Genomic DNA, 25794 nt, shown 5'->3' with positions numbered 1-25794 from the left:
GGTGTTGGGTGAGGGGTAGGGGGTTGGGTTGGGTGAGGGGTAGGGGGTTGGGTTGGGTGAGGGGGAAGGGGGTTGGGTGAGGGAGTAGCGGGTTGGGTGAGGGGTAAGGTGTTGGGTGAGGGGTAGGGGGGTTGGGTGAGGGGTTAGGTTGGGTTGGGTGAGGGGTAGGGGGTTTGGTGAGGGGTTGGGATGGGTTGGGTGAGGGGTAGGGGGTTTGGGTGAGGGGTAGGGGTTTGGGTGAGGGGTAGGGGGTTGGGTGAGTGGTGAAGGGGGTTGGGTGAGGGGGGAAGGGGGTTGGGTGAGGGGGGAAGGGGGTTGGGTGAGGGGGGAAGGGGGTTGGGTGAGGGGTAGGGAGTCGGGTTGGGTGAGGGGTTGGGGGCGAAATGACAATGAGATGAAGCGGAGGCAGGGTTGAACCCCATTCGTGCACAGCAAGATCCCGGGCGAAAGGATGGGGGGGTAGGGAGAGAGACGCCGCGTGACGGCTGACAGACCCCGAGGTGGGAGCCCCACTCGGCCGACGCTGTGCGTGACGCTGGTGGACCTGCTCTCAGACACCCTCCCCCACCCCCCCACCCCAGAAACATGGGGTTAGGGTAGGGGAGGAGGAAGAGGGGATGAAGACCCTCACCCACCCTTGCCCCACGCTCACCTCTGCCAGTGTCGACTGACCCTCCGACAGTGCGGCTCTCCCTCAGCACTGACCTCCGACAGCGCGGCTCTCCCTCAGCACTGACCCTCCGACAGCGCGGCTCTCCCTCAGCACTGACCCTCCGACAGCGCGGCTCTCCCTCAGCACTGACCCTCCGACAGTGCGGCTCCCCCTCAGCACTGACCCCCCGATAGTGCGGCTCTCCCTCAGCACTGACCCTCCGACAGCGCGGCTCCCCCTCAGCACTGACCCTCCGATAGTGCGGCTCTCCCTCAGTACTGACCCTCCGACAGTGCGGCTCTCCCTCAGCACTGACCCTCCGACAGTGCGGCTCTCCCTCAGCACTGACCCTCCGACAGTGCGGCTCTCCCTCAGCACTGACCCTCCGACAGTGCGGCTCTCCCTCAGCACTGACCCTCCGACAGTGCGGCTCTCCCTCAGCACTGACCCTCCGACAGCGCGGATCTCCGTCAGCACTGACCCTCCGACAGCGCGGCTCTCCCTCAGCACTGACCCTCCGACAGCGCGGCTCTCCCTCAGCACTGACCCTCCGACAGCGCGGCTCTCCCTCAGCACTGACCCTCCCACAGCGCGGCTCTCCCTCAGCACTGACCCTCCGACAGCGCGGCTCTCCCTCAGTACTGACCCTCCGACAGTGCGGCTCTCCCTCAGCACTGACCTCCGACAGCGCGGCTCTCCCTCAGCACTGACCCTCCGACAGCGCGGCTCTCCCTCAGCACTGACCCTCCGACAGTGCGGCTCTCCCTCAGCACTGACCCTCCGACAGTGCGGCTCTCCCCTCAGCACTGACCCTCCGACAGCGCGGCTCTCCCTCAGCACTGACCCTCCCACAGCGCGGCTCTCCCTCAGCACTGACCCTCCGACAGCGCGGCTCTCCCTCAGTACTGACCCTCCGACAGCGCGGCTCTCCCTCAGCACTGACCTCCGACAGCGCGGCTCTCCCTCAGCACTGACCCTCCGACAGCGCGGCTCTCCCTCAGCACTGACCCTCCGACAGCGCGGCTCTCCCTCAGCACTGACCCTCCGACAGTGCGGCTCTCCCTCAGCACTGACCCTCCGACAGTGCGGCTCTCCCCTCAGCACTGACTCTCCGACAGTGCGACTCTCCCTCAGCACTGACTCTCCGACAGTGCGGCTCTCCCTCAGTACTGACCCTCCGACAGTGCGGCTCTCCCTCAGCACTGACCCTCCGACAGTGCGGCTCTCCCTCAGCACTGACCCTCCGACAGTGCGGCTCTCCCTCAGTACTGACCCTCACACAGTGCGATGACACCTTCATTGACTTGGACACCTGAGTATTTCGGTCTTAGTCTTGTTCAGCCAGGGTCTTGGGACAGATGTGGCAATGTGCTGCCCGTTGCTGACCAGGGGTATACAGAGAGACACAAAGTGTTTGGGTTTCTCTGCTGATTTTGAACTGCAGGCTGTCTGAAGTGGATCCTCCCTTTAAACCCTCATTGACTTTTTTCTTCCAGTTTCCCAGTGGAGGGGACACTTACCTGACTATCAGCGATTCCAGCCACCCATTCCTGAGCGGAGCAGAGGTGAGCAGCTCTGATGGGGACGATGTAGAGGGAGCTTTACTCTGTATCTAACCCTGTGCTGTACTTGCCCTGGGAGTGTTTGATGGGGACAGTGTAGAGGGAGCTTTACTCTGTATCTAACCCCGTGCTGCACTTGCCCTGGGAGTGTTTGATGGGGACAGTGTAGAGGGAGCTTTACTCTGTATCTAACCCCATGCTGTACCTGTCCTGGGAGTGTTTGATGGGGACAGTGTAGAGGGGGCTTTACTCTGTATCTAACCCCGTGCTGTACCTGTCCTGGGAGTGTTTGATGGGGACAGTGTAGAGGAAGCTATACTCTGTATCTAACCTCGTACGGTACCTGTCCTGGGAGTGTTTGATGGGGACGGTGTAGAGGAAGCAATACTCTGTATCTAACCTCGTATGGTACATGTCCTGGGAGTGTTTGATGGGACGGTGTAGAGGGAGATTTACTCTGTATCTAACCCCGTGCTGTACTTGCCCTGGGAGTGTTTGATGGGGACAGTGTAGAGGGGGCTTTACTCTGTATCTAACACCGTGCTGTACCTGTCCTGGGAGTGTTTGATGGGGACAGTGTAGAGGGGGCTTTACTCTGTATCTAACCCCGTGCTGTACTTGTCCTGGGATTGTTTGTTGGGGACAGTGTAGAGGAAGCTATACTCTGTATCTAACCTCGTACGGTACCTGTCCTGGGAGTGTTTGATGGGGACGGTGTAGAGGGAGATTTACTCTGTATCTAACCCCGTGCTATACCTGTCCTGGGAGTGTTTGATGGGGACGGTGTAGAGGGAGCTTTACTCTGTACCTAACCCCGTGCTGTACCTGTCCTGGGAGTGTTTGATGGGGACAGTGTAGAGGAAGCTATACTCTGTATCTAACCTCGTACGGTACCTGCCCTGGGAGTGTTTGATGGGGACGGTGTAGAGGGAGATTTACTCTGTATCTATCCCTGTGCTATACCTGTCCTGGGAGTGTTTGATGGGGACGGAGTAGAGGGAGCTTTACTCTGTATCTAACCCCATGCTGTACCTGTTCTGTGCTTGGTTGATGGGGACAGTGTAGAGGGAGCTTTACTCTGTATCTAACCCCGTGCTGTACCTGTCCTGGGAGTGTTTGATGGGGACAGTGTAGAGGAAGCTATACTCTGTATCTAACCTCCTACGGTTCCTGTCCTGGGAGTTTTTGATGGGGACTGTGTAGATGGAGATTTACTCTGTATCTAACCCCGTGCTATACCTGTCCTTGGAGTGTTTGATGGGGACGGTGTAGAGGGAGCTTTACTCTGTATCTTACCCCGTGCTGTACCTGTCCTGGGAGTGTTTGATGGGGACAGTGTAGAGGAAGCTATACTCTGTATCTAACCTCGTACAGTACCTGTCCTGGGAGTGTTTGATGGGGACGGTGTAGAGGGAGATTTACTCTGTATCTATCCCTGTGCTATACCTGTCCTGGGAGTGTTTGATGGGGACGGAGTAGAGTGAGCTTTACTCTGTATCTAACCCCATGCTGTACCTGTTCTGTGCTTGGTTGATGGGGACAGTGTAGAGGGAGCTTTACTCTGTATCTAACCCCGTGCTGTACCTGTCCTGGGAGTGTTTGATGGGGACAGTGTAGAGGGGGCTTTACTCTGTATCTAACCCCGTGCTGTACCTGTCCTGGGAGTGTTTGATGGGGACGGTGTAGAGGGAGATTTACTCTGTATCTAACCCCGTGCTATACCTGTCCTGGGAGTGTTTGATGGGGACGGTGTAGAGGGAGCTTTACTCTGTACCTAACCCCGTGCTGTACCTGCCCTGGGAGTGTTTGATGGGGACAGTGTTGAGGAAGCTATACTCTGTGTCTAACCTCGTACGGTACCTGTCCTGGGAGTGTTTGATGGGGACAGTGTAGAGGGAGATTTACTCTTTATCTAACCCCGTGCTGTACCTGTTGTGGGAGTGTTTGATGGGGACAGTGTAGAGGAAGCTATACTCTGTATCTAACCTCGTACGGTACCTGTCCTGGGAATGTTTGATGGGGACAGTGTAGAGGGAGCTTTACTCTGTATCTAACCCCGTGCTGTACCTGTTCTGGGCTTGTTTGATGGGGACAGTGTAGACGGAGCTCTTTTCTGTATCTAACCCCGTGCAGTAACTGTTCTGGGTTTGTTTGATGGGAATAGTGAAGAAGGAGTTTTACTCTGTATCTAATACCGTGCTGTACGTGTCCTGGGAGTGTTTGATGGGGACAGTGCAGTGGGAGATTTACTCTGTATCTGACCCCATACTGTACCTGTCCTGGCAGTGTTTGATGGGGACAGTGTAGAGGAAGCTATACTCTGTATCTAACCTCGTACGGTACCTGTCCTGGGAGTGTTTGATGGGGACGGTGTAGAGGGAGCTTTACTCTGTATCTAACCCCGTGCTGTACCTGTTCTGGGCTTGTTTGATGGGGACAGTGTAGACGGAGCTCTTTTCTGTATCTAACCCCGTGCAGTACGTGTTCTGGGTTTGTTTGATGGGAATAGTGAAGAAGGAGCTTTACTGTGTATCTAATACCGTGCTGTACCTGTCCTGGGAGTGTTTGATGGCGACTGTGTAGAGGGAGGTTTATTCTGGATCTAACCACGCACTGTACCTGCCCTGGGAGTGTTTGATGGTGACGATGTAGAGGGAGCTTTATTCAGTACCTAACACCGTGCTTTACCACTCCTGGGAGTGTTTCATTGGGACAGTGTAGAGGGAGATTTACTCTGTATCTAACCCCGTGCTGTACCTGCCCTGGGAGTATTTGATTGGGACGATGTAGAGGGAGCTTTACTCTGTATCTAACCCTGTGCTGTACTTGCCCTGGGAGTGTTTGATGGGGACAGTGTAGAGGGAGCTTTACTCTGTATCTAACCCCGTGCTGCACCTGTCCTGGGAGTGTTTGATGGGGAAGGAGTAGAGGGAGCTTTACTCTGTATCTAACCCCATGCTGTACCTGTTCTGTGCTTGGTTGATGGGGACAGTGTAGAGGGAGCTTTACTCTGTATCTAACCCCGTGCTGTACCTGTCCTGGGAGTGTTTGATGGGGACAGTGTAGAGGAAGCTATACTCTGTATCTAACCTCCTACGGTTCCTGTCCTGGGAGTTTTTGATGGGGACTGTGTAGATGGAGATTTACTCTGTATCTAACCCCGTGCTATACCTGTCCTGGGAGTGTTTGATGGGGACGGTGTAGAGGGAGCTTTACTCTGTATCTAACCCCGTGCTGTACCTGTCCTGGGAGTGTTTGATGGGGACAGAGTAGAGGAAGCTATACTCTGTGTCTAACCTCGTACGGTACCTGTCCTGGTAGTGTTTGATGGGGACAGTGTAGAGGGAGATTTACTCTGGATCTAACCCCGTGCTGTACCTGTTCTGGGAGTGTTTGATGGGGACAGTGTAGAGGAAGCTATACTCTGTATCTAACCTCGTACGGTACCTGTCCTGGGAGTGTTTGATGGAGACGGTGTAGAGGGAGCTTTACTCTGTATCTAACCCCGTGCAGTACCTGTTCTGGGTTTGTTTGATGGGAATAGTGAAGAAGGAGCTTTACTCTGTATCTAATACCGTGCTGTACCTGTCCTGGGAGTGTTTGATGGCGACTGTGTAGAGGGAGGTTTATTCTGTATCTAACCACGCACTGTACCTGCCCTGGGAGTGTTTGATGGGGACGATGTAGAGGGAGCTTTATTCTGTATCTAACCCCGTGCTTTACCACTCCTGGGAGTGTTTCATTGGGACAGTGTAGAGGGAGATTTACTCTGTATCTGACCCCATACTGTACCTGTCCTGGAAGTGTTTGTTGTGGAAAATGTGGAGGGAGATTTACTCTGTATCTAACCCCGTGCTGTACTTGCCCTGGGAGTGTTTGATGGGGACAGTGTAGAGGGAGCTTTACTCTGTATCTAACCCCGTGCGGCACCTGTCCTGGGAGTGTTTGATGGGGACAGTGTAGAGGGGGCTTTACTCTGTATCTAACCCCGTGCTGTACCTGCCCTGGGAGTATTTGATGGGGACGATGTAGAGGGAGATTTACTCTGTATCTAACCCCGTGCTGTACTTGCCCTGGGAGTGTTTGATGGGGACAGTGTAGAGGGGGCTTTACTCTGTATCTAACACCGTGCTGTACCTGTCCTGGGAGTGTTTGATGGGGACAGTGTAGAGGGGGCTTTACTCTGTATCTAACCCCGTGCTGTACCTGTCCTGGGAGTGTTTGTTGGGGACAGTGTAGAGGAAGCTATACTCTTTATCTAACCTCGTACGGTACCTGTCCTGGGAGTGTTTGATGGGGACGGTGTAGAGGGAGATTTACTCTGTATCTAACCCCGTGCTATACCTGTCCTGGGAGTGTTTGATGGGGACGGTGTAGAGGGAGCTTTACTCTGTACCTAACCCCGTGCTGTACCTGTCCTGGGAGTGTTTGATGGGGACAGTGTAGAGGAAGCTATACTCTGTATCTAACCTCGTACGGTACCTGTCCTGGGAGTATTTGATGGGGACGGTGTAGAGGGAGATTTACTCTGTATCTATCCCTGTGCTATACCTGTCCTGGGAGTGTTTGGTGGGGACGGAGTAGAGGGAGCTTTACTCTGTATCTAACCCCATGCTGTACCTGTTCTGTGCTTGGTTGATGGGGACAGTGTAGAGGGAGCTTTACTCTGTATCTGACCCCGTGCTGTACCTGTCCTGGGAGTGTTTGATGGGGACAGTGTAGAGGAAGCTATACTCTGTATCTAACCTCGTACGGTACCTGTCCTGGGAGTTTTTGATGGGGACGGTGTTGAGGGAGATTTACTCTGTATCTAACCCCGTGCTATACCTGTCCTGGGAGTGTTTGATGGGGACGGTGTAGAGGGAGCTTTACTCTGTATCTAACCCCGTGCTGTACCTGTCCTGGGAGTGTTTGATGGGGACAGTGTAGAGGAAGCTATACTCTGTGTCTAACCTCGTACGGTACCTGTCCTGGGAGTGTTTGATGGGGACAGTGTAGAGGGAGATTTACTCTGTATCTAACCCCGTGCTGTACCTGTTCTGGGAGTGTTTGATGGGGACAGTGTAGAGGAAGCTATACTCTGTATCTAACCTCGTACGGTAACTGTCCTGGGAGTGTTTGATGGAGACAGTGTAGAAGGAGCTTTACTCCGTATCTAACCCCGTGCAGTACCTGTCCTGGGAGTGTTTGATGGGGACAGTGTAGAGGGAGCTTTACTCTGTATCTAACCCCGTGCTGTACCTGTTCTGGGCTTGTTTGATGGGGACAGTGTAGACGGAGCTCTTTTCTGTATCTAACCCCGTGCAGTACCTGTTCTGGGTTTGTTTGATGGGAATAGTGAAGAAGGAGCTTTACTCTGTATCTAATACCGTGCTGTACCTGTCCTGGGAGTGTTTGATGGCGACTGTGTAGAGGGAGGTTTATTCTGGATTTAACCACGCACTGTACCTGCCCTGGGAGTGTTTGATGGGGACGATGTAGAGGGAGCTTTATTCTGTATCTAACCCCGTGCTTTACCACTCCTGGGAGTGTTTCATTGGGACAGTGTAGAGGGAGCTTTACTCTGTATCTAACCCCGTGCTGTACCTGCCCTGGGAGTTTTTGATGGGGACAGTGTAGAGGGACCTTTATTCTGTATCTAACCCTGTGCTGTACCTGTCCTGCACCTGTCCTGCGAGTGTTTGATGGGGACGGTGTAGTGGAAGCAATACTCTGTATCTAACCTCGTACGGTACCTGTCCTGGGAGTGTTTGATGGTGACGGTGTAGAGGGAGCTTTACTCTGTATCTAACCCCGTGCTGTACCTGTCCTGGGAGTGTTTGATGGGGACAGTGTAGAGGGGGCTTTACTCTGTATCTAACCCCGTGCTGTACCTGTCCTGGGAGTGTTTGATGGGGACAGTGTAGGGGAAGCTATACTCTGTATCTAACCTCGTACGGTACCTGTCCTTGGAGTGTTTGATGGGGACGGTGTAGAGGGAGATTTACTCTGTATCTAACCCCGTGCTATACCTGCCCTGGGAGTGTTTGATGGGGACGGTGTAGAGGGAGCTTTACTCTGTATCTAACCCCGTGCTGTACCTGTCCTGGGAGTGTTTGATGGGGACAGTGTAGAGGAAGCTATACTCTGTATCTAACCTCGTACGGTACCTGTCCCTGGAGTGTTTGATGGGGACGGTGTAGAGGGAGATTTACTCTGTATCTAACCCTGTGCTATACCTGTCCTGGGAGTGTTTGATGGGGACGGAGTAGAGGGAGCTTTACTCTGTATCTAACCCCATGCTGTACCTGTTCTGGGCTTGGTTGATGGGGACAGTGTAGAGGGAGCTTTACTCTGTATCTAATACCGTGCTGTACCTCTCCTGGGAGTTTGATGGGGACAGTGTAGAGGGGGCTTTACTCTGTATCTAACCCCGTGCTGTACCTGTCCTGGGAGTGTTTGATGGTGACGGTGTAGAGGAAGCTATACTCTGTATCTAACCTCGTACGGTACCTGTCCTGGGAGTGTTTGATGGGGACGGTGTAGAGGAAGCAATACTCTGTATCTAACCTCGTATGGTACCTGTCCTCGGAGTGTTTGATGGGAACGGTGTAGAGGGAGATTTATCTGTATCTAACCCCGTGCTGTACTTGCCCTGGGAGTGTTTGATGGGGACAGTGTAGAGGGGGCTTTACTCTGTATCTAACACCGTGCTGTACCTGTCCTGGGAGTGTTTGATGGGGACAGTGTAGAGGGGGCTTTACTCTGTATCTAACACCGTGCTGTACCTGTCCTGGGAGTGTTTGATGGGGACAGTGTAGAGGGGGCTTTACTCTGTATCTAACCCCGTGCTGTACCTGTTCTGTGCTTGGTTGATGGGGACAGTGTAGAGGGAGCTTTACTCTGTATCTGACCCCGTGCTGTACCTGTCCTGGGAGTGTTTGATGGGGACAGTGTAGAGGAAGCTATACTCTGTATCTAACCTCGTACGGTACCTGTCCTGGGAGTTTTTGATGGGGACGGTGTTGAGGGAGATTTACTCTGTATCTAACCCCGTGCTATACCTGTCCTGGGAGTGTTTGATGGGGACGGTGTAGAGGGAGCTTTACTCTGTATCTAACCCCGTGCTGTACCTGTCCTGGGAGTGTTTGATGGGGACAGTGTAGAGGAAGCTATACTCTGTGTCTAACCTCGTACGGTACCTGTCCTGGGAGTGTTTGATGGGGACAGTGTAGAGGGAGATTTACTCTGTATCTAACCCCGTGCTGTACCTGTTCTGGGAGTGTTTGATGGGGACAGTGTAGAGGAAGCTATACTCTGTATCTAACCTCGTACGGTAACTGTCCTGGGAGTGTTTGATGGAGACAGTGTAGAAGGAGCTTTACTCCGTATCTAACCCCGTGCAGTACCTGTCCTGGGAGTGTTTGATGGGGACAGTGTAGAGGGAGCTTTACTCTGTATCTAACCCCGTGCTGTACCTGTTCTGGGCTTGTTTGATGGGGACAGTGTAGACGGAGCTCTTTTCTGTATCTAACCCCGTGCAGTACCTGTTCTGGGTTTGTTTGATGGGAATAGTGAAGAAGGAGCTTTACTCTGTATCTAATACCGTGCTGTACCTGTCCTGGGAGTGTTTGATGGCGACTGTGTAGAGGGAGGTTTATTCTGGATTTAACCACGCACTGTACCTGCCCTGGGAGTGTTTGATGGGGACGATGTAGAGGGAGCTTTATTCTGTATCTAACCCCGTGCTTTACCACTCCTGGGAGTGTTTCATTGGGACAGTGTAGAGGGAGCTTTACTCTGTATCTAACCCCGTGCTGTACCTGCCCTGGGAGTTTTTGATGGGGACAGTGTAGAGGGACCTTTATTCTGTATCTAACCCTGTGCTGTACCTGTCCTGCACCTGTCCTGCGAGTGTTTGATGGGGACGGTGTAGTGGAAGCAATACTCTGTATCTAACCTCGTACGGTACCTGTCCTGGGAGTGTTTGATGGTGACGGTGTAGAGGGAGCTTTACTCTGTATCTAACCCCGTGCTGTACCTGTCCTGGGAGTGTTTGATGGGGACAGTGTAGAGGGGGCTTTACTCTGTATCTAACCCCGTGCTGTACCTGTCCTGGGAGTGTTTGATGGGGACAGTGTAGGGGAAGCTATACTCTGTATCTAACCTCGTACGGTACCTGTCCTTGGAGTGTTTGATGGGGACGGTGTAGAGGGAGATTTACTCTGTATCTAACCCCGTGCTATACCTGCCCTGGGAGTGTTTGATGGGGACGGTGTAGAGGGAGCTTTACTCTGTATCTAACCCCGTGCTGTACCTGTCCTGGGAGTGTTTGATGGGGACAGTGTAGAGGAAGCTATACTCTGTATCTAACCTCGTACGGTACCTGTCCCTGGAGTGTTTGATGGGGACGGTGTAGAGGGAGATTTACTCTGTATCTAACCCTGTGCTATACCTGTCCTGGGAGTGTTTGATGGGGACGGAGTAGAGGGAGCTTTACTCTGTATCTAACCCCATGCTGTACCTGTTCTGGGCTTGGTTGATGGGGACAGTGTAGAGGGAGCTTTACTCTGTATCTAATACCGTGCTGTACCTCTCCTGGGAGTTTGATGGGGACAGTGTAGAGGGGGCTTTACTCTGTATCTAACCCCGTGCTGTACCTGTCCTGGGAGTGTTTGATGGTGACGGTGTAGAGGAAGCTATACTCTGTATCTAACCTCGTACGGTACCTGTCCTGGGAGTGTTTGATGGGGACGGTGTAGAGGAAGCAATACTCTGTATCTAACCTCGTATGGTACCTGTCCTCGGAGTGTTTGATGGGAACGGTGTAGAGGGAGATTTATCTGTATCTAACCCCGTGCTGTACTTGCCCTGGGAGTGTTTGATGGGGACAGTGTAGAGGGGGCTTTACTCTGTATCTAACACCGTGCTGTACCTGTCCTGGGAGTGTTTGATGGGGACAGTGTAGAGGGGGCTTTACTCTGTATCTAACACCGTGCTGTACCTGTCCTGGGAGTGTTTGATGGGGACAGTGTAGAGGGGGCTTTACTCTGTATCTAACCCCGTGCTGCACCTGTCCTGGGAGTGTTTGATGGGGACAGTGTAGAGGAAGCTATACTCTGTATCTAACCTCGTACGGTACCTGTCCTGGGAGTGTTTGATGGGGACGGTGTAGAGGGAGCTTTACTCTGTATCTAACCCTGTGCTGTACCTGTCCTGGGAGTGTTTGATGGGGACAGTGTAGAGGAAGCTATACTCTGTACCTAACCTCGTACGGTACCTGTCCTGGGAGTGTTTGATGGGGACGGTGTAGAGGGAGATTTACTCTGTATCTAACCCTGTGCTATACCTGTCCTGGGAGTGTTTGATGGGGACGGAGTAGAGGGAGCTTTACTCTGTATCTAACCCCATGCTGTACCTGTTCTGGGCTTGTTTGATGGGGACAGTGTAGACGGAGCTTTACTCTGTATCTAACCCCGTGCAGTACCTGTTCTGGGTTTGTTTGATGGGAATAGTGAAGAAGGAGCTTTACTCTGTATCTAATACCGTGCTGTACCTGTTCTGGGAGTGTTTGATTGGGACAGTGTAGAGGGAGCTTTATTCTGTATCTAACCCCGTGCTGTGCCTGCCCTGGGAGTGTTTGATGCGGACGATGTAGAGGGAGCTTTACTCTGTATCTAACCCCGTGCTGTAATTGCCCTGGGAGTGTTTGATGGGGACAGTGTAGAGGGGGCCTTACTCTGTATCTAACCCCGTGCTGTACCTGTCCTGGGAGTGTTTGATGGGGACAGTGTAGAGCAAGCTATACTCTGTATCTAACCTCGTACGGTACCTGTCCTGGGAGTGTTTGATGGGGACGGTGTAGCGGGAGATTTACTCTGTATCTAACCCCGTGCTGTACCTGTCCTGAGAGTGTTTGATGGGGACAGTGTAGAGGAAGCTATACTCTGTATCTAGCCTCGTACGGTACCTGTCCTGGGAGTGTTTGATGGGGACAGTGTAGAGGGAGCTTTACTCTGTATCTAACCCCGTGCTGTACCTGTTCTGGGTTTGTTTGATGGGGAGAGTGTAGACGGAGCTCTTTTCTGTATCTAACCCCGTGCAGTACCTGTTCTGGGAATGTTTGATGGGAATTGTGAAGAAGGAGCTTTACTTTTTATCTTATACCGTGCTGTACCTGTCCTGGGAGTGTTTGATGGCGACTGTGTAGAGGGAGGTTTATTCTGGATCTAACCACGCGCTGTACCTGCCCTTGGAGTGTTGGATGGGGACGATGTAGAGGGAGCTTTACTCTGTATCTAACCCCATGCGGTACCTGTCCTGGGAGTGTTTGATGGGGACGGTGTAGAGGGAGCTTTATTCTGTATCTAACCCCGTGCTGTACCTGTCCTGGGAGTGTTTGATCGAGACAGTCGAGAGGGAGATTTACTTTGTATCTAACCCCGTGCTGTACGTGTCCTGGGAGTGTTTGATGGGGACAGTGCAGAGGGAGATTTACTCTGTATCTGACCCCATACTGTACCTGTCCTGGAAGTGTTTGTTGTGGAAAGTGTGGAGGGAGATTTACTCTGTATCTAACCCCGTGCTGTACCTGTCCTGAGAGTGTTTGATGGGGACAGTGTAGAGGGAGCTTTATTCTGTGTCTAACCCCGTGCTGTACCTGCCCTGGGAGTATTTGATGGGGACGATGTAGAGGGAGCTTTACTCTGTATCTAACCCTGTGCTGTACTTGCCCTGGGACTGTTTGATGGGGACAGTGTTGAGGGAGCTTTACTCTGCATCTAACCCCGTGCTGTACTTGCCCTGGGAGTGTTTGATAGGGACAGTGTAGAGGGGTCTTTACTCTGTATCTAACACCGTGCTGTACCTGTCCTGGGAGTGTTTGATGGGGACAGTGTAGAGGGGGCTTTACTCTGTATCTAACCCCATGCTGTACCTGTCCTGGGAGTGTTTGTTAGGGACAGTGTAGAGGAAGCTATACTCTGTATCTAACCCCGTGCTGTACCTGTCCTGGGAGTGTTTGATGGGGACAGTGTAGAGGGAGCTTTACTCTGTATCTAACCTCGTACGGTACCTGTCCTGGGAGTGTTTGATGGGGACGGTGCAGAGGGAGATTTACTCTGTAACTAACCCCGTGCTATACCTGTCCTGGGAGTGTTTGATGGGGACGGTGTAGAGGGAGCTTTACTCTGTATCTAACCCCGTGCTGTACCTGTCCTGGGAGTTTTTGATGGGGACAGTGTAGAGGAAGCTATACTCTGTATCTAACCTCGTACGGTACCTGTCCTGGGAGTTTTTGATGGGGACAGTGTAGAGGGAGATTTACTCTGTATCTAACCCCGTGCTGTACCTGTTCTGGGAGTGTTTGATGGGGACAGTGTAGAGGAAGCTATACTCTGTATCTAACCTCGTACGGTAACTGTCCTGGGAGTGTTTGATGGAGACAGTGTAGAAGGAGCTTTACTCCGTATCTAACCCCGTGCAGTACCTGTCCTGGGAGTGTTTGATGGGGACAATGTAGAGGGAGCTTTACTCTGTATCTAACCCCGTGCTGTACCTGTCCTGAGAGTGTTTGATCGAGACAGTCTTGAGGGAGATTTACTTTGTATCTAACCCCGTGCAGTACCTGTCCTGGGAGTGTTTGATGGGGACAGTGCAGAGGGAGATTTACTCTGTATCTGACCCCATACTGTACCTGTCCTGCGAGTGTTTGCTGGGGACAGTGTAGAGGAAGCTATACTCTGTATCTAACCTCGTACGGTACCTGTCCTGGGAGTGTTTGATGGGGACGGTGTAGAGGGAGCTTTACTCTGTATCTAACCCCGTGCTGTACCTGTTCTGGGCTTGTTTGATGGGGACAGTGTAGACGGAGCTCTTTTCTGTATCTAACCCCGTGCAGTGCCTGTTCTGGGTTTGTTTGATGGGAATAGTGAAGATGGAGCTTTACTGTGTATCTAATACCGTGCTGTACCTGTCCTGGGAGTGTTTGATGGCGACTGTGTAGAGGGAGGTTTGTTCTGGATCTAACCACGCACTGTACCTGCCCTGGGAGTGTTTGATGGGGACGATGTAGAGGGAGCTTTATTCTGTATCTAACCCCGTGCTTTACCACTCCTGGGAGTGTTTCATTGGGACAGTGTAGAGGGAGCTTTACTCTGTATCTAACCCCGTGCTGTACCTGCCCTGGGAGTGTTTGATGGGGACAGTGTAGAGGGAGCTTTATTCTGTATCTAACCCTGTGCTGTACCTGTCCTGGGAGTGTTTGATGGGGACGGTGTAGAGGGAGCTTTACTCTGTATCTAACCCCGTGCTGTACCTGTCCTGGGAGTGTTTGTTGGGCACAGTCTAGAGGGAGATTTACTTTGTATCTAACCCCGTGCTGTACGTGTCCTGGGAGTGTTTGATGGGGACAGTGCAGAGGGAGATTTACTCTGTATCTGACCCCATACTGTACCTGTCCTGGAAGTGTTTGTTGTGGACAGTGTGGAGGGAGATTTACTCTGTATCTAACCCCGTGTTGTACCTTTCCTGGGAGTGTTTGATGGGGACGGTGTAGAGGAAGCTATACTCTGTATCTAACCTCGTACGGTACCTGTCCTGGGAGTGTTTGATGGGGACGGTGTAGAGGGAGCTTTACTCTGTATCTAACCCCGTGCTGTACCTGTTCTGGGCTTGTTTGATGGGGACAGTGTAGACGGAGCTCTTTTCTGTATCTAACCCCTTGCAGTACCTGTTCTGGGTTTGTTTGATGGGAATAGTGAAGAAGGAGCTTTACTCTGTATCTAACCACGTGTTGTGCCTGTCCTGCGAGCATTTGATGTGGACAGTGTAGAGGGAGCTTTACTCTGTTTCTAACCCCGTGCTGTACCACTCTTGGGAGTGTTTCACTGGGACAGTGTAGAGGGAGCTTTACTCTGTATCTAACCCCTGCAGTATCTGTCCTGGGAGTGTTTGATGGGGACAACGTTGAGGGAGTTTTATTCTGTATCTAACCCCATGCTGTACCTGCCCTCGGAGTATTTGATGGGGACGATGTAGAGGGAGATTTACTCTGTCTCTAACCCCATACGGCACCTGTCCTGGGAGTGTTTGATGGGGACAGTGTGGAGGGAGCTTTACTCTGTATCTAACCCCGTGCTCTACCTGTTCTGGGATTTTTTGATTGGGACAGTGTAGCGGGAGCTTTTCTCTGTATCTAACCCCGTGCTATACCTGTCCTGGGAGTGTTTGTTGGGGACAGTGTAGAAGGAGCTTTACTCTGCATCTAACCCCGTGCTGTACCTGTCCTGGGAGTGTTTGATGGGGACAGTGTAGAGGGAGCTTTACTCTGTATCTAACCCCGTGCTGTACCTGTCCTGAGAGTGTTTGATGGGGACAGTGTAGAGGGAGCTTTATTCTGTATCTAACCCCGTGCTGTACCTGTCCTGGGAGTGTTTGATAGGGACTGTGTAGAGGGAGCTTTACTCTGTATCTAACCCCGTGCTGTACGTGTCCTGGGATTTTTTGATTGGGACAGTGTAGAGGGAGCTTTACTCTGTATCTAACCACGTGCTGTACCACTCCTGGGAGTGTTTAATTGGGACAGTGTAGAGGGAACTTTACTCCGTATCTAACCCCGTCCTGAATCTGTCCTGGGCTTGTGTGATGGGGACAGTGTAGAGGGGGCTTTACTCTGTATCTAACCCCGTGCTGTACCTGTCCTGGGAGTGTTTGATGGGGACGGTGTAGAGGGAGATTTACTCTGTATCTAACCCCGTGCTATACCTGTCCTGGGAGTGTTTGATGGGGACGGTGCAGAGGGAGCTTTATTCTGTACCTAACCCCGTGCTGTACCTGTCCTGGGAGTGTTTGATGGGGACAGTGTAGAGGAAGCTATACTCTGTATCTAACCTCGTACGGTACCTGTCCTGGGAGTGTTTGATGGGGACGGTGTAGAGGGAGATTTACTCTGTATCTAACCCTGTGCTATATCTGTCCTGGGAGTGTTTGATGGGGACGGAGTAGACGGAGCTTTACTCTGTATCTAACCCCATGCTGTACCTGTCCTGGGAGTGTTTGACGGGGACAGTGTAGAGGGAGCTTTACTCTTTATCTAATCCCATGCTGTACCTGTCTTTGGAGTGTTTGATGGGGACGGTGTAGAGGGAGCTTTACTCTGTATCTAACCCCGTGCTGTAGCTGTCCTGGGAGTGTTTGATGGGGACGGTGTAGAGGGAGCTTTACTCTGTATCTAACCTCGTGCTGTACCTGTCCTGGGTTTGTTTGATGGGGACAGTGTAGAGGGAGCTTTACTCTGTATCTAACCCCGTGCTGTACCTGTCCTGGGAGTATTTGATGGGGACAGTGTAGAGGGAGCTTTACTCAGTATCTAACCCCGTGCTGTACCTGTTCTTGGATTGTTTGATGGGGACAGTGAATCCAGAGCTCTTTTCTGTATCTAACCCCTTGCTGTACCTGTCCTTGGAGTGTTTGATGGGGACGGTGTAGAGGGAGCTTTACTCTGTATCTAACCCCGTGCTGTAACTGTCCTGGGAGTGTTTGACGGGGACGGTGTAGATGGAGCTTTATTCTGTATCTAACCACGTGCTGTACCTGTCCTGGGAATGTTTGATCGAGACAGTCTGGAGGGAGATTTACTTTGTATCTAACCCCGTGCTGTACGTGTCCTGGGAGTCCTTGATGGGCACAGTGTAGAGGGTGCTTTACTCTGTATCTAACCCCGTGCTGTACCTATCCTGGGAGTGTTTGATGAGGACAGTGTGGAGGGAGCTTTACTCTGTATCTAACCCCGTGCTCTACCTTTCTGGGATTTTTTGATTGGGACAGTGTAGCGGGAGCTTTACTCTGTATCTAACCCCGTGCTATACCTGTCCTAGGAGTGTTTGATTTGAGCAGTGCAGAGGGAGATTTACTCTGTATCTAACCCCGTGCCATACCTGTCCTGGGAGTGTTTGATGGAGAAAGTGTATAGGGAGCTCTACTCTATCTAACCCCGTGCTGTACCTGTCCTGGGAGTGTTTGATGAGGACAGTGTGGAGGGAGCTTTACTCTGTATCTAACCCCGTGCAGTACCTGTCCTGGGAGTGTTTGATGGGGACAGTGTAGAGGAAGCTATACTCTGTATCTAACCCCGTGCTGTACCTGTCCTGGGAGTGTTTGATGGGGACAGTGTAGAGGGAGCTTTACTCTGTATCTAACCCCGTGCTGTACCTGTCCTGGGAGTATTTGATGGGAACGATGTAGAGGGAGCTTTATTCTGTATCTATCCCCGTACGGTAACTGTCCTGGGACCGTTTGATGGGGACAGTGTAGAGGGAGCATTACCTGGTATCTAACCCCGTGCTGTACCTTTCCTGGGAGTGTTTGATGGAGACAGTGTAGAGGGAGCTTTACTCTGTATCTGACCTCGTGCTGTACCTGTCCTGGGTGTGTTTGTTGGGAACAGTGTAGTGGGATTTTTACTCTGTATCTAACCCCGTGCTGTACCTGTCCTGAGAGTGTTTGATGGGGACAGTGTAGAGCGAGATTTACTCTGTATCTAACCCCGTGCTGTACCTGTCCTGGGAGTATTTGATGGGAACGATGTAGAGGGAGCTTTACTCTGTATCTATCCCCGTACGGTAACTGTCCTGGGACCGTTTGATGGGGACAGTGTAGAGGGAGCATTACCTGGTATCTAACCCCGTGCTGTACCTGCCCTGGGAGTGTTTGATGGGGACGGTGTGGAAGGAGATTTACTCTGTATCTAACCCGTGCTGTACCTGTCCTGGGAGTGTTTGATGGGGACGGTCTAGAGGGAGATTTACTCTGTATCTAACCCCGTGCTGTACCTGTCCTGGGAGTGTTTGATGGGGACGATGTAGACGGAGCTTTACTCTGTATCTAACCCCGTGCTGTACCTGTCCTGGGTGTGTTTGTTGGGAACAGTGTAGTGGGATTTTTACTCTGTATCTAACCCCGTGCTGTACCTGTCCTGAGAGTGTTTGATGGGGACAGTGTAGAGCGAGATTTACTCTGTATCTAACCCCGTGCTGTACCTGCCCTGGGAGTGTTTGATGGGGGACGGTGTAGAGGGAGCTTTACTCTGTATCTAACCCGTGCTGTACCTGTCCTGGGAGTGTTTGATGGGGACAGTGTGGAGGGAGCTTTACTCTGTATCTAACCCCGTGCTGTCCCTGTCCTGGGAGTGTTTGATGGGGACGGTGTAGAGGGAGATTTACTCTGTATCTAACCCCATGCTCTACCTGTTCTGGGATTTTTTGATTGGGACGGTGTAGCGGGAGCTTTACTCTGTATCTAACCCCGTGCTATACCTGTTCTGGGAGTGTTTGATTTGGACAGTGTAGAGGGAGATTTACTCTGTATCTCACCCCGTGCCATACCTGTCCTGGGAGTGTTTGATGGAGAAAGTGTATAGGGAGCTCTACTCTATCTAACCCCGTGCTGTACCTGTCCTGGGAGTGTTTGATGAGGACAGTGTGGAGGGAGCTTTACTCTGTATCTAACCCCGTGCTGTACCTGTCCTGGGTGTGTTTGATGGGGACGGTGTAGAGGGAGCTTTACTCTGTATCTAACCCCGTGCTGTACCTGTCCTGGGTGTGTTTGTTGGGAACAGTGTAGTGGGATTTTTACTCTGTATCTAACCCCGTGCTGTACGTATCCTGGGAGTGTTTGATGGGGACAGTGTAGAGGGAGCTTTACTCTGTATCTAACCCCGTGCTGTACCTGTCCTGGGAGTGTTTGATGGGGACTGTGTAGAGCGAGATTTACTCTGTATCTAACCCCGTGCTGTACCTGTCCTGGGAGTGTTTGATGGGGACAGTGTAGAGGGAGCTTTACTCTGTATCTAACCCCGTGCTGTACCTGTCCTGGGAGTGTTTGATGGGGACAGTGTAGAGCGAGCTTTACTCTGTATCTAACCCCGTGCTGTACCTGTCCTGGGAGTGTTTGATGGGGACACTGTAGTGGGAGCTTTACTCTGTTTCTAACCCCGTGTTGTTCCTGTCCTGGGTGTGTTTGAAGACGACAGTGTATTGGGAGCTTTACTCTGTATCTAACTCCGTGCTGTACCTGCCCTGGGAGTGTTTGATGGGGACAGTGTAGAGGGAGCTTTACTCTGTATCTAACCCCGTGCTGTACCTGTCCTGAGAGTGTTTGATGGGGACAGTGTAGAGGGAGCTTTACCCTGTATCTAACCCGTGCTGTACCTGTCCTGGGAGTGTTTGATGGGGACGGTGTAGCGGGAGCTTTACTCTGTATCTAACCCCGTGCTGTACCTGTCCTGGGAGTGTTTGATGGGGGACGGTGTAGAGGGAGCTTTACTCTGTATCTAACCACCCTTCATCCACTGTTTCCACAGACCTTCCACACTCCCAGCCTAGGGGATGAGGAGTTTGAGATCCCCCCCATCTCGCTGCCCCTGGAATCGGACCCCTCCCTCGCCGTCTCCGACGTGGGCTGCCACTTCGACCTGACTGACCCTTCCAGCTCGCAGGACAATGGTTTCACCTCCCAGTTCACCTCCGCTCCTCTGGACCTTCCCATGACGCTGTCGCAGGGAGTCATCGATCAGAGCGGAGGACTCATCAGCAGCCTGTCCATGGTATGGTGGCATCGACAGCATCGCTGGGCCCTGGCATTGCAAAGTTCCTTTCGTAGAATCGTAAAGCAGGGAGCCATTCTGCCCATCGTGCCTGTGCCGTCCCTTTGGAAGTGTTTTAGCTTTAGACCCACTCCTCTCCTCTCCTCTTTGCCCTCGTCACTAAAGTTTTCCTCTTCAAGTATTTCTCCCGTTTCTCCCTTTTGAGCGTGAATCTGCTTCTGCCGCCCTTTCAGGCAGCGCCTTCCAGACCACAACAACGCGCTGCGTCCCCAAAAAAACGCTCGCCTCACATCTTCCTCCCCAGCCCCCACTTTCTGGTTCCTTGGCTGATTCTCCTCAAGCTGTGTCCCCTCTTGTTATCGACCCTCTCGCCTCAGGACACGGTTTCTCCTTATTTACTGTTCCTAAACCCCTGATGGCTCTGAACACCTCGATTCAGTTTCTTTATTCATTCACGAGGATGCGGACATCGCTGGGCCGGGCCCAGCTTTTATTGCCCATCCCTAACTGCACCTTGAGATGGTGGTGGGTGAGCTGCTTTCTTGACCCGCTGCAGTCCCCTGTGGTGTAGGTACACCCATGGCGCTGTTAGGGAGGGAGTTCTAGGATCTTGTCCCCTGTGTGGTGTAGGTACGCCCACGGCGCTGTTAGGGAGGGAGTTCCAGGATTTTGTCCCTGTGGTGTAGGTACACCCACAGCGCTGTTAGGGAGGGAGTTCCAGGATTTTGTCTCTGTAGTGTAGGTACACCCACAGCACTGTTAGGGAAGGAGTTCCAGGATTTTGTCCTTGTGGTGTAGGTACACCCACAGCACTGTTAGGGAGGGAGTTCCAGGATTTTGACCCAGCGACAGTGAAGGAACGGCCGATATATTTCCAAGTCGGGATGGTGAGGGGCTCGGAGGGGAACTTCCAGGTGGTGGGTGTTCTCCATGTGTCTGCTGCCCTTGTCCTTCTAGATGGTAGAGGTCGTGGGTTTGGAAGGTGCTGTCTAAGGTGCCTTGGTGAGTTGCTGCAGTGCATCTTGTAGATGGTACACACGCTGCTGCTACTGTGCGTCGGTGATGGAGGGAGTGAATGTTTGTGGATGTGGTGCCGATCAAGCGGGGGCTGCTTTGACCTGGACGGTGTCAAGCTTCTCGAGTGTTGTGGGAGCTGCACTCATCCAGGCCAGCGGGGAGTATCCCATCACACTCCTGACTTGTGCCTTGTAGATGGTGGACAGGCTTTGGGGAGTCAGGAGGTGAGTTACTCACCGCAGGATTCCCAGCCTCTGACCTGCTCTGTAGGAACAATGCAGCAACTCACCAAGGCTCCTTCGACAGCACCTTCCAAACCCACGACCGCTACCATCTAGAAGGACAAGGGCAGCAGACACGTGGGGACCACCACCACCTGGAAGTTCCCCTCCAAGTCCCTCACCATCCTGACTTGGAAATATATCGGCCGTTCCTTCACTGTCGCTGGGTTAAAATCCTGGAGCTCCCTCCCTAACAGCGCCGTGGGTGTACCTACACCACACAGGGGACAAAATCCTAGAACTCCCTCCCTAACAGCACTGGGTGTATCTACACCACAGGGGACAAAATCCTGGAACTCCCTCCCTAACAGCGCTGTGTGTGTATCTACACCACAGGGGACAAAATCCTGGAACTCCCTCCCTAACAGCACAGTGGGTGTGCCTACACCACAGGGGACAAAATCCTGGAACTCCCTCCCTAACAGCACTGTGGGTGTACCTACACCACAGGGGACAAAATCCTGGAACTCCTTCCGTAACAGCGCTGTGGGTGTACCTACACCACAGGGGACAAAATCCTGGAACTCCCTCCCTAACTGCACCATGGGTGTACCTACACCACAGGGACAAAATCCTGGAACTCCCTCCCTAACAGCGCTGTGGGTGTACCTACACCACAGGGACAAAATCCTGGAACTCCCTCCCTAACAGCGCTGTGGGTGTACCTAAACCACAGGGACAAAATCCTGGAACTCCCTCCCTAACAGCACTGTGAGTGTACCTACACCACAGGGACAAAATCCTGGAACTCCCTCCCTAACAGCGCTGTGGGTGTACCTACACCACACAGGGGACAAAATCCTGGAACTCCCTACCTAACAGCGCTGTGGGTGTACCTACACCACACAGGGGACAAAATCCTGGAACTCCCTCCCTAACAGCACCGTGGGTGTACCTACATCACACAGGGGACAAAATCCTGGAACTCCCTCCCTAACAGCACCGTGGGTGTACCTACACCACACAGGGGACAAAATCCTAGAACTCCCTCCCTAACAGCACTGGGTGTATCTACACCACAGGGGACAAAATCCTGGAACTCCCTTCCTAACAGCGCTGTGGGTGTACCTACATCACACAGGGGACAAAATCCTGGAACTCCCTCCCTAACAGCGCTGTGGGTGTACCTACACCACAGGGGACAAAATCCTGGAACTCCCTCCCTAACAGCGCTGTGGGTGTACCTACACCACAGGGGACAAAATCCTGAACTCCCTCCCTAACAGCGCCATGGGTGTACCTACACCACTCACCTCACCCGTCTGCGTTTCTCTGCAATCCCGGCGTGTGTCCTCGGACTTGGCAGCCCTGAACCGGCAAACTTGGAGGCGTCGCTCTGCGTCTCTCCATCTTCAATGGTGAAAATATTGATGGTGAATTGCTGAGGCCTCAGTTCTGAGGCCCTGCGTCGCTCCGGCACGCTCAACCCAGCCAACGTGACAGTGCCCCGTTTATCTCCACCCCCCCCACTGTCCGCTTCCAAACACACAGCCAGCGCGTGCCTGGGGGTGTGGTTGGGGGTGGGGGGGTGTGACTGGTGACCAGGGCTTGGTGAGTGAAGGGAACACGGGATGCGAGAGGAGAATTGGAATAAGACGAGTCTTCGTGGCGCGGGTGAAGGCTTCAGGCCCGGACGGACGGTAGAGGGCGGGCGGCAGGGGGTGTGTGGTTTCACTGCGTCGTGCCCGTGTCTCTCTCTGACTCTGTCTCATCTCCCTCTCTCCTCCGCCCCACCACCTCCCGTCCTCAGGACCTCGGGCAGTCGGTGACGGCGCAGTGCGGCCAGGAGCCTCCCTTGACGATGAGCATTTCTCTGGGCGAGGGGACCCGGGGCCTCTACACGCACAGCCAGCTGACCACCATCGATCACTCGGAGCTCAGCTCCCAGCTGGGCCTGACCCTCGGCAACACCAGCATCCTCCAGCAGCCAAACTCCCCTGAGCAGAGGAAGTCGGCCACTCCGTCGCCAGCGAGTTCCATTCAGGAAGAGGAGGTGGAGGACGTCAGGAGGGTAGGTTACTTTCTCCCTCTCGTTGCCTCCCTGTCTCCCTCCCTCCCTCTCTCCTTCCCTCCCTCCCTCTCTCCTTCCCTCCATCTCTCTCTCTCTCTCCTCCCTCTCTCCCTCCCTCTCTCTCCCTCCCTCTCTCTCCCTCCCTCTCTCTCCCTCCCTCCCTCTCTCTCTCCCTCCCTCCCTCTCTCCCTCCCTCCCTCCCTCCCCCCCTCCCTCCCTCCCCCCCTCCCTCCCTCCCTCCCTCCCTCCATCCACCCCTCCCTCCCTCCCTCTCTCTCTCTCTCTCTCTCTCTCCCTCTCTCTCTCTCTCTCCCCCTCTCCCTCCCTCTCTCTCTCCCTCCATCCACCCCTCCCTCCTTCCCTCTCTCTCTCTCTCTCTCTCCCTCCCTCCCTCCCTCTCTCTTTCCCTCCCTCCCTCCTTCCCTCTCTCGTTCTGTCCCTCTCTCGTAATGTGCAATGAGGCAGGTTTAATAAATGATCTCAGTGTAAAGGATCTCCTAGGAAACAGTGACCATAACATGGTAGAATTTAGCATTCAGTTTGCGAGTGAGAAACTTGGGTCAGAAACAACTGTGCTAAACTGAAATAAGGGTAATTACAAAGGGATGAGGGCAGAGTTGGCTGGAGCGGACCGGGAAAGGAGTTTAGTAGAAAAGACGGTTGATGAACAATGGCAGACGTTTAAGGAAATAGTTCATGACTCTCAACAAAGATATATCCCAGTGAGGAAGGAGGATTCTAGGAAGGGGATAAACCAACCATGGTTAACCAAGGGAGTTAAGAACAGTATCAAATTGGAAAAAAAAAACGTACAATGTGGCAAAGATTAGTGGTAAACCAGAGGATTGGGAAAGTTTTAAAAAACCAACAAAAGATGACCAAAAAAAATAACAATGAGGGAGAAAATACACTTTGAGGGTAAACTAGCAAGTAATGTAAAAACTGACAGTAAAAGCTCCTTTAAATATATAAAAAGGAAGAGAGAGACCAAAGTGAACATAGGCCCCTTAGAGAATGAGGCTGGGGAAATAATAATGAGGGAACCAGGAAATGGCAGAGGAGTTGAATAAATACTTCATGGTAAAAGCACTAATACCATTCCAAAAATACTAAATAACAAAGGGGCAAAGGGTGGGGAGGAAATAAATACAACAACAAGGCTATGGGGGCAAGTGCTGGTCAATGGGATTAGGGAGGTAGGTCAGGTGTTTCTCACGTGTCGGTGCAGACTCGATGGGCTGAAGGGCCTCTTCTGCACTCTGTGTGATTCTGTGATAACTATCACTAGAGAAAAAGTACTAGGGAAACTAATGGGGCTAAATGCTGATAAGTCCCCTGGACCGGATGGGTTGCATCCGAGGATATTAAAGGAAGTAGCTACAGAGATAGTGGGTGCACTGGTAGTAATCTTCCAAGAATCCTTAGATTCTGGAAAAGTCCCAGAGGATTGGAGAGCGGCCAATGTTAACACCCTTATTCAAAAAGGGAGGGAGACAATTAAACAGGTAACTGTACGGCAGTTAGCTTAACATCTGTCATTGGGAAAATGTTGGAGTCTATTATAAAGGATGTAATAGCAGAGCATTTAGAAATACATAATCTAATCAGGCAGAGTCAGCATGGATTCATGAAGGGGAAATCATGCCTGACAAATTTATCAGAATTCTTTGAGGAGGTAACAAGCAGGATAGATAAAGGGGAACCAGTAGATGTGATATATTTGGATTTCCAAAAGGCGTTCGATAAGGTACCGCACGTAAGACTATTTAATAAGATAAGATCCCATGGTGTTGGGGGTAGTATATTAGCATGGAGAGAGGACTGGCTAACGAATAGAAGACAGAGAGTTGGGATAAGGGGGGCATTTTCGGGATGGCAACCTGTAACTAGTGGAGGGCCACAGGGATCAGTGCTGGGGCCACAATTATTTACAATATACATTAATGACTCGGATGAGGGAAGTGAATGTACTATCGCCAAGTTTGTGGATGACACACAAATAGGTGGGAAGGTAAATGGTGAGGATGATACCAGGAGTCTACAGAGGGATAGAGACAGATGAGGTGAGTGGGCAAAAACGTGGCAGGTGGAATATAATGTGGGAAAGTGTGAGGTTCTGCACTTTGGCAGGAAGAATAGAGGAGCTGAATATTATTTAAATGGAGAAAGGCTGCAGAAAGCCACAGCACAGAGGGATTTGGGGGTCCTCGTGCATGAATCACAAAAAGCTAACAGACAAGTTCAGCAGGTAATAGGGAAGGGAAATTAAATGTTGGCCTTTATTTCAAAGGGAATGGAGTATAAAAATAGGGAAGTCTTGCTAAAACTATACAAGGCACTAGTTAGACCACACCTAGAATACTGTGAACAGTTTTGGTCCCCTTATCTAAGGAAAGATATCCTGACATTGGAGGTAGTCCAGAGAAGGTTCACTAGGTTGATCCCGGGTATGGAGGGATTTTCTCACGAGGAGAGGTTGAGTAGGTTGGGCCTGTACCCATTGGAGTTTAGAAGAATGAGAGGCGACCTTATTGAAACATATAAGATTCTTAGGGGGCTTGACAGGGTAGATGCTGAGAGGTTGTTTCCCCTTGTGGGAGAGTCTAGGGACCAGAGGGTATAATCTCAGAGTAAGGGGTCGCCCATTTAAAACAGAGATGAGGAGGAATTTCTTCTCTCAGAGGGTAGTG

The 25794-nt window shown here is 52.1% G+C and overlaps 1 protein-coding gene across 1 annotated transcript; it reads left to right on the top strand.

Annotated features, from left to right (window-relative positions):
* Nucleotides 1-2148: 2148 nt before the first annotated feature.
* Nucleotides 2149-23104, top strand: LOC144678083 (TOX high mobility group box family member 4-like; the record flags this gene model as incomplete). Its single annotated transcript, XM_078537999.1, has 3 exons — nt 2149-2217; nt 19553-19795; nt 22844-23104. Coding segments are annotated over 3 exons (573 nt in total), but the record flags the coding sequence as incomplete, so codon positions are not given.
* Nucleotides 23105-25794: the final 2690 nt, after the last annotated feature.

Source organism: Cetorhinus maximus, unplaced genomic scaffold (assembly GCF_964194155.1).
Source record: "Cetorhinus maximus unplaced genomic scaffold, sCetMax3.hap1.1 HAP1_SCAFFOLD_3571, whole genome shotgun sequence".
In the NCBI taxonomy this organism is placed as follows: Eukaryota; Metazoa; Chordata; class Chondrichthyes; order Lamniformes; family Cetorhinidae; genus Cetorhinus; species Cetorhinus maximus.
Note: the sequence above shows the minus strand (reverse complement) of the source record. Positions and strands in the feature narration are given on the sequence as shown.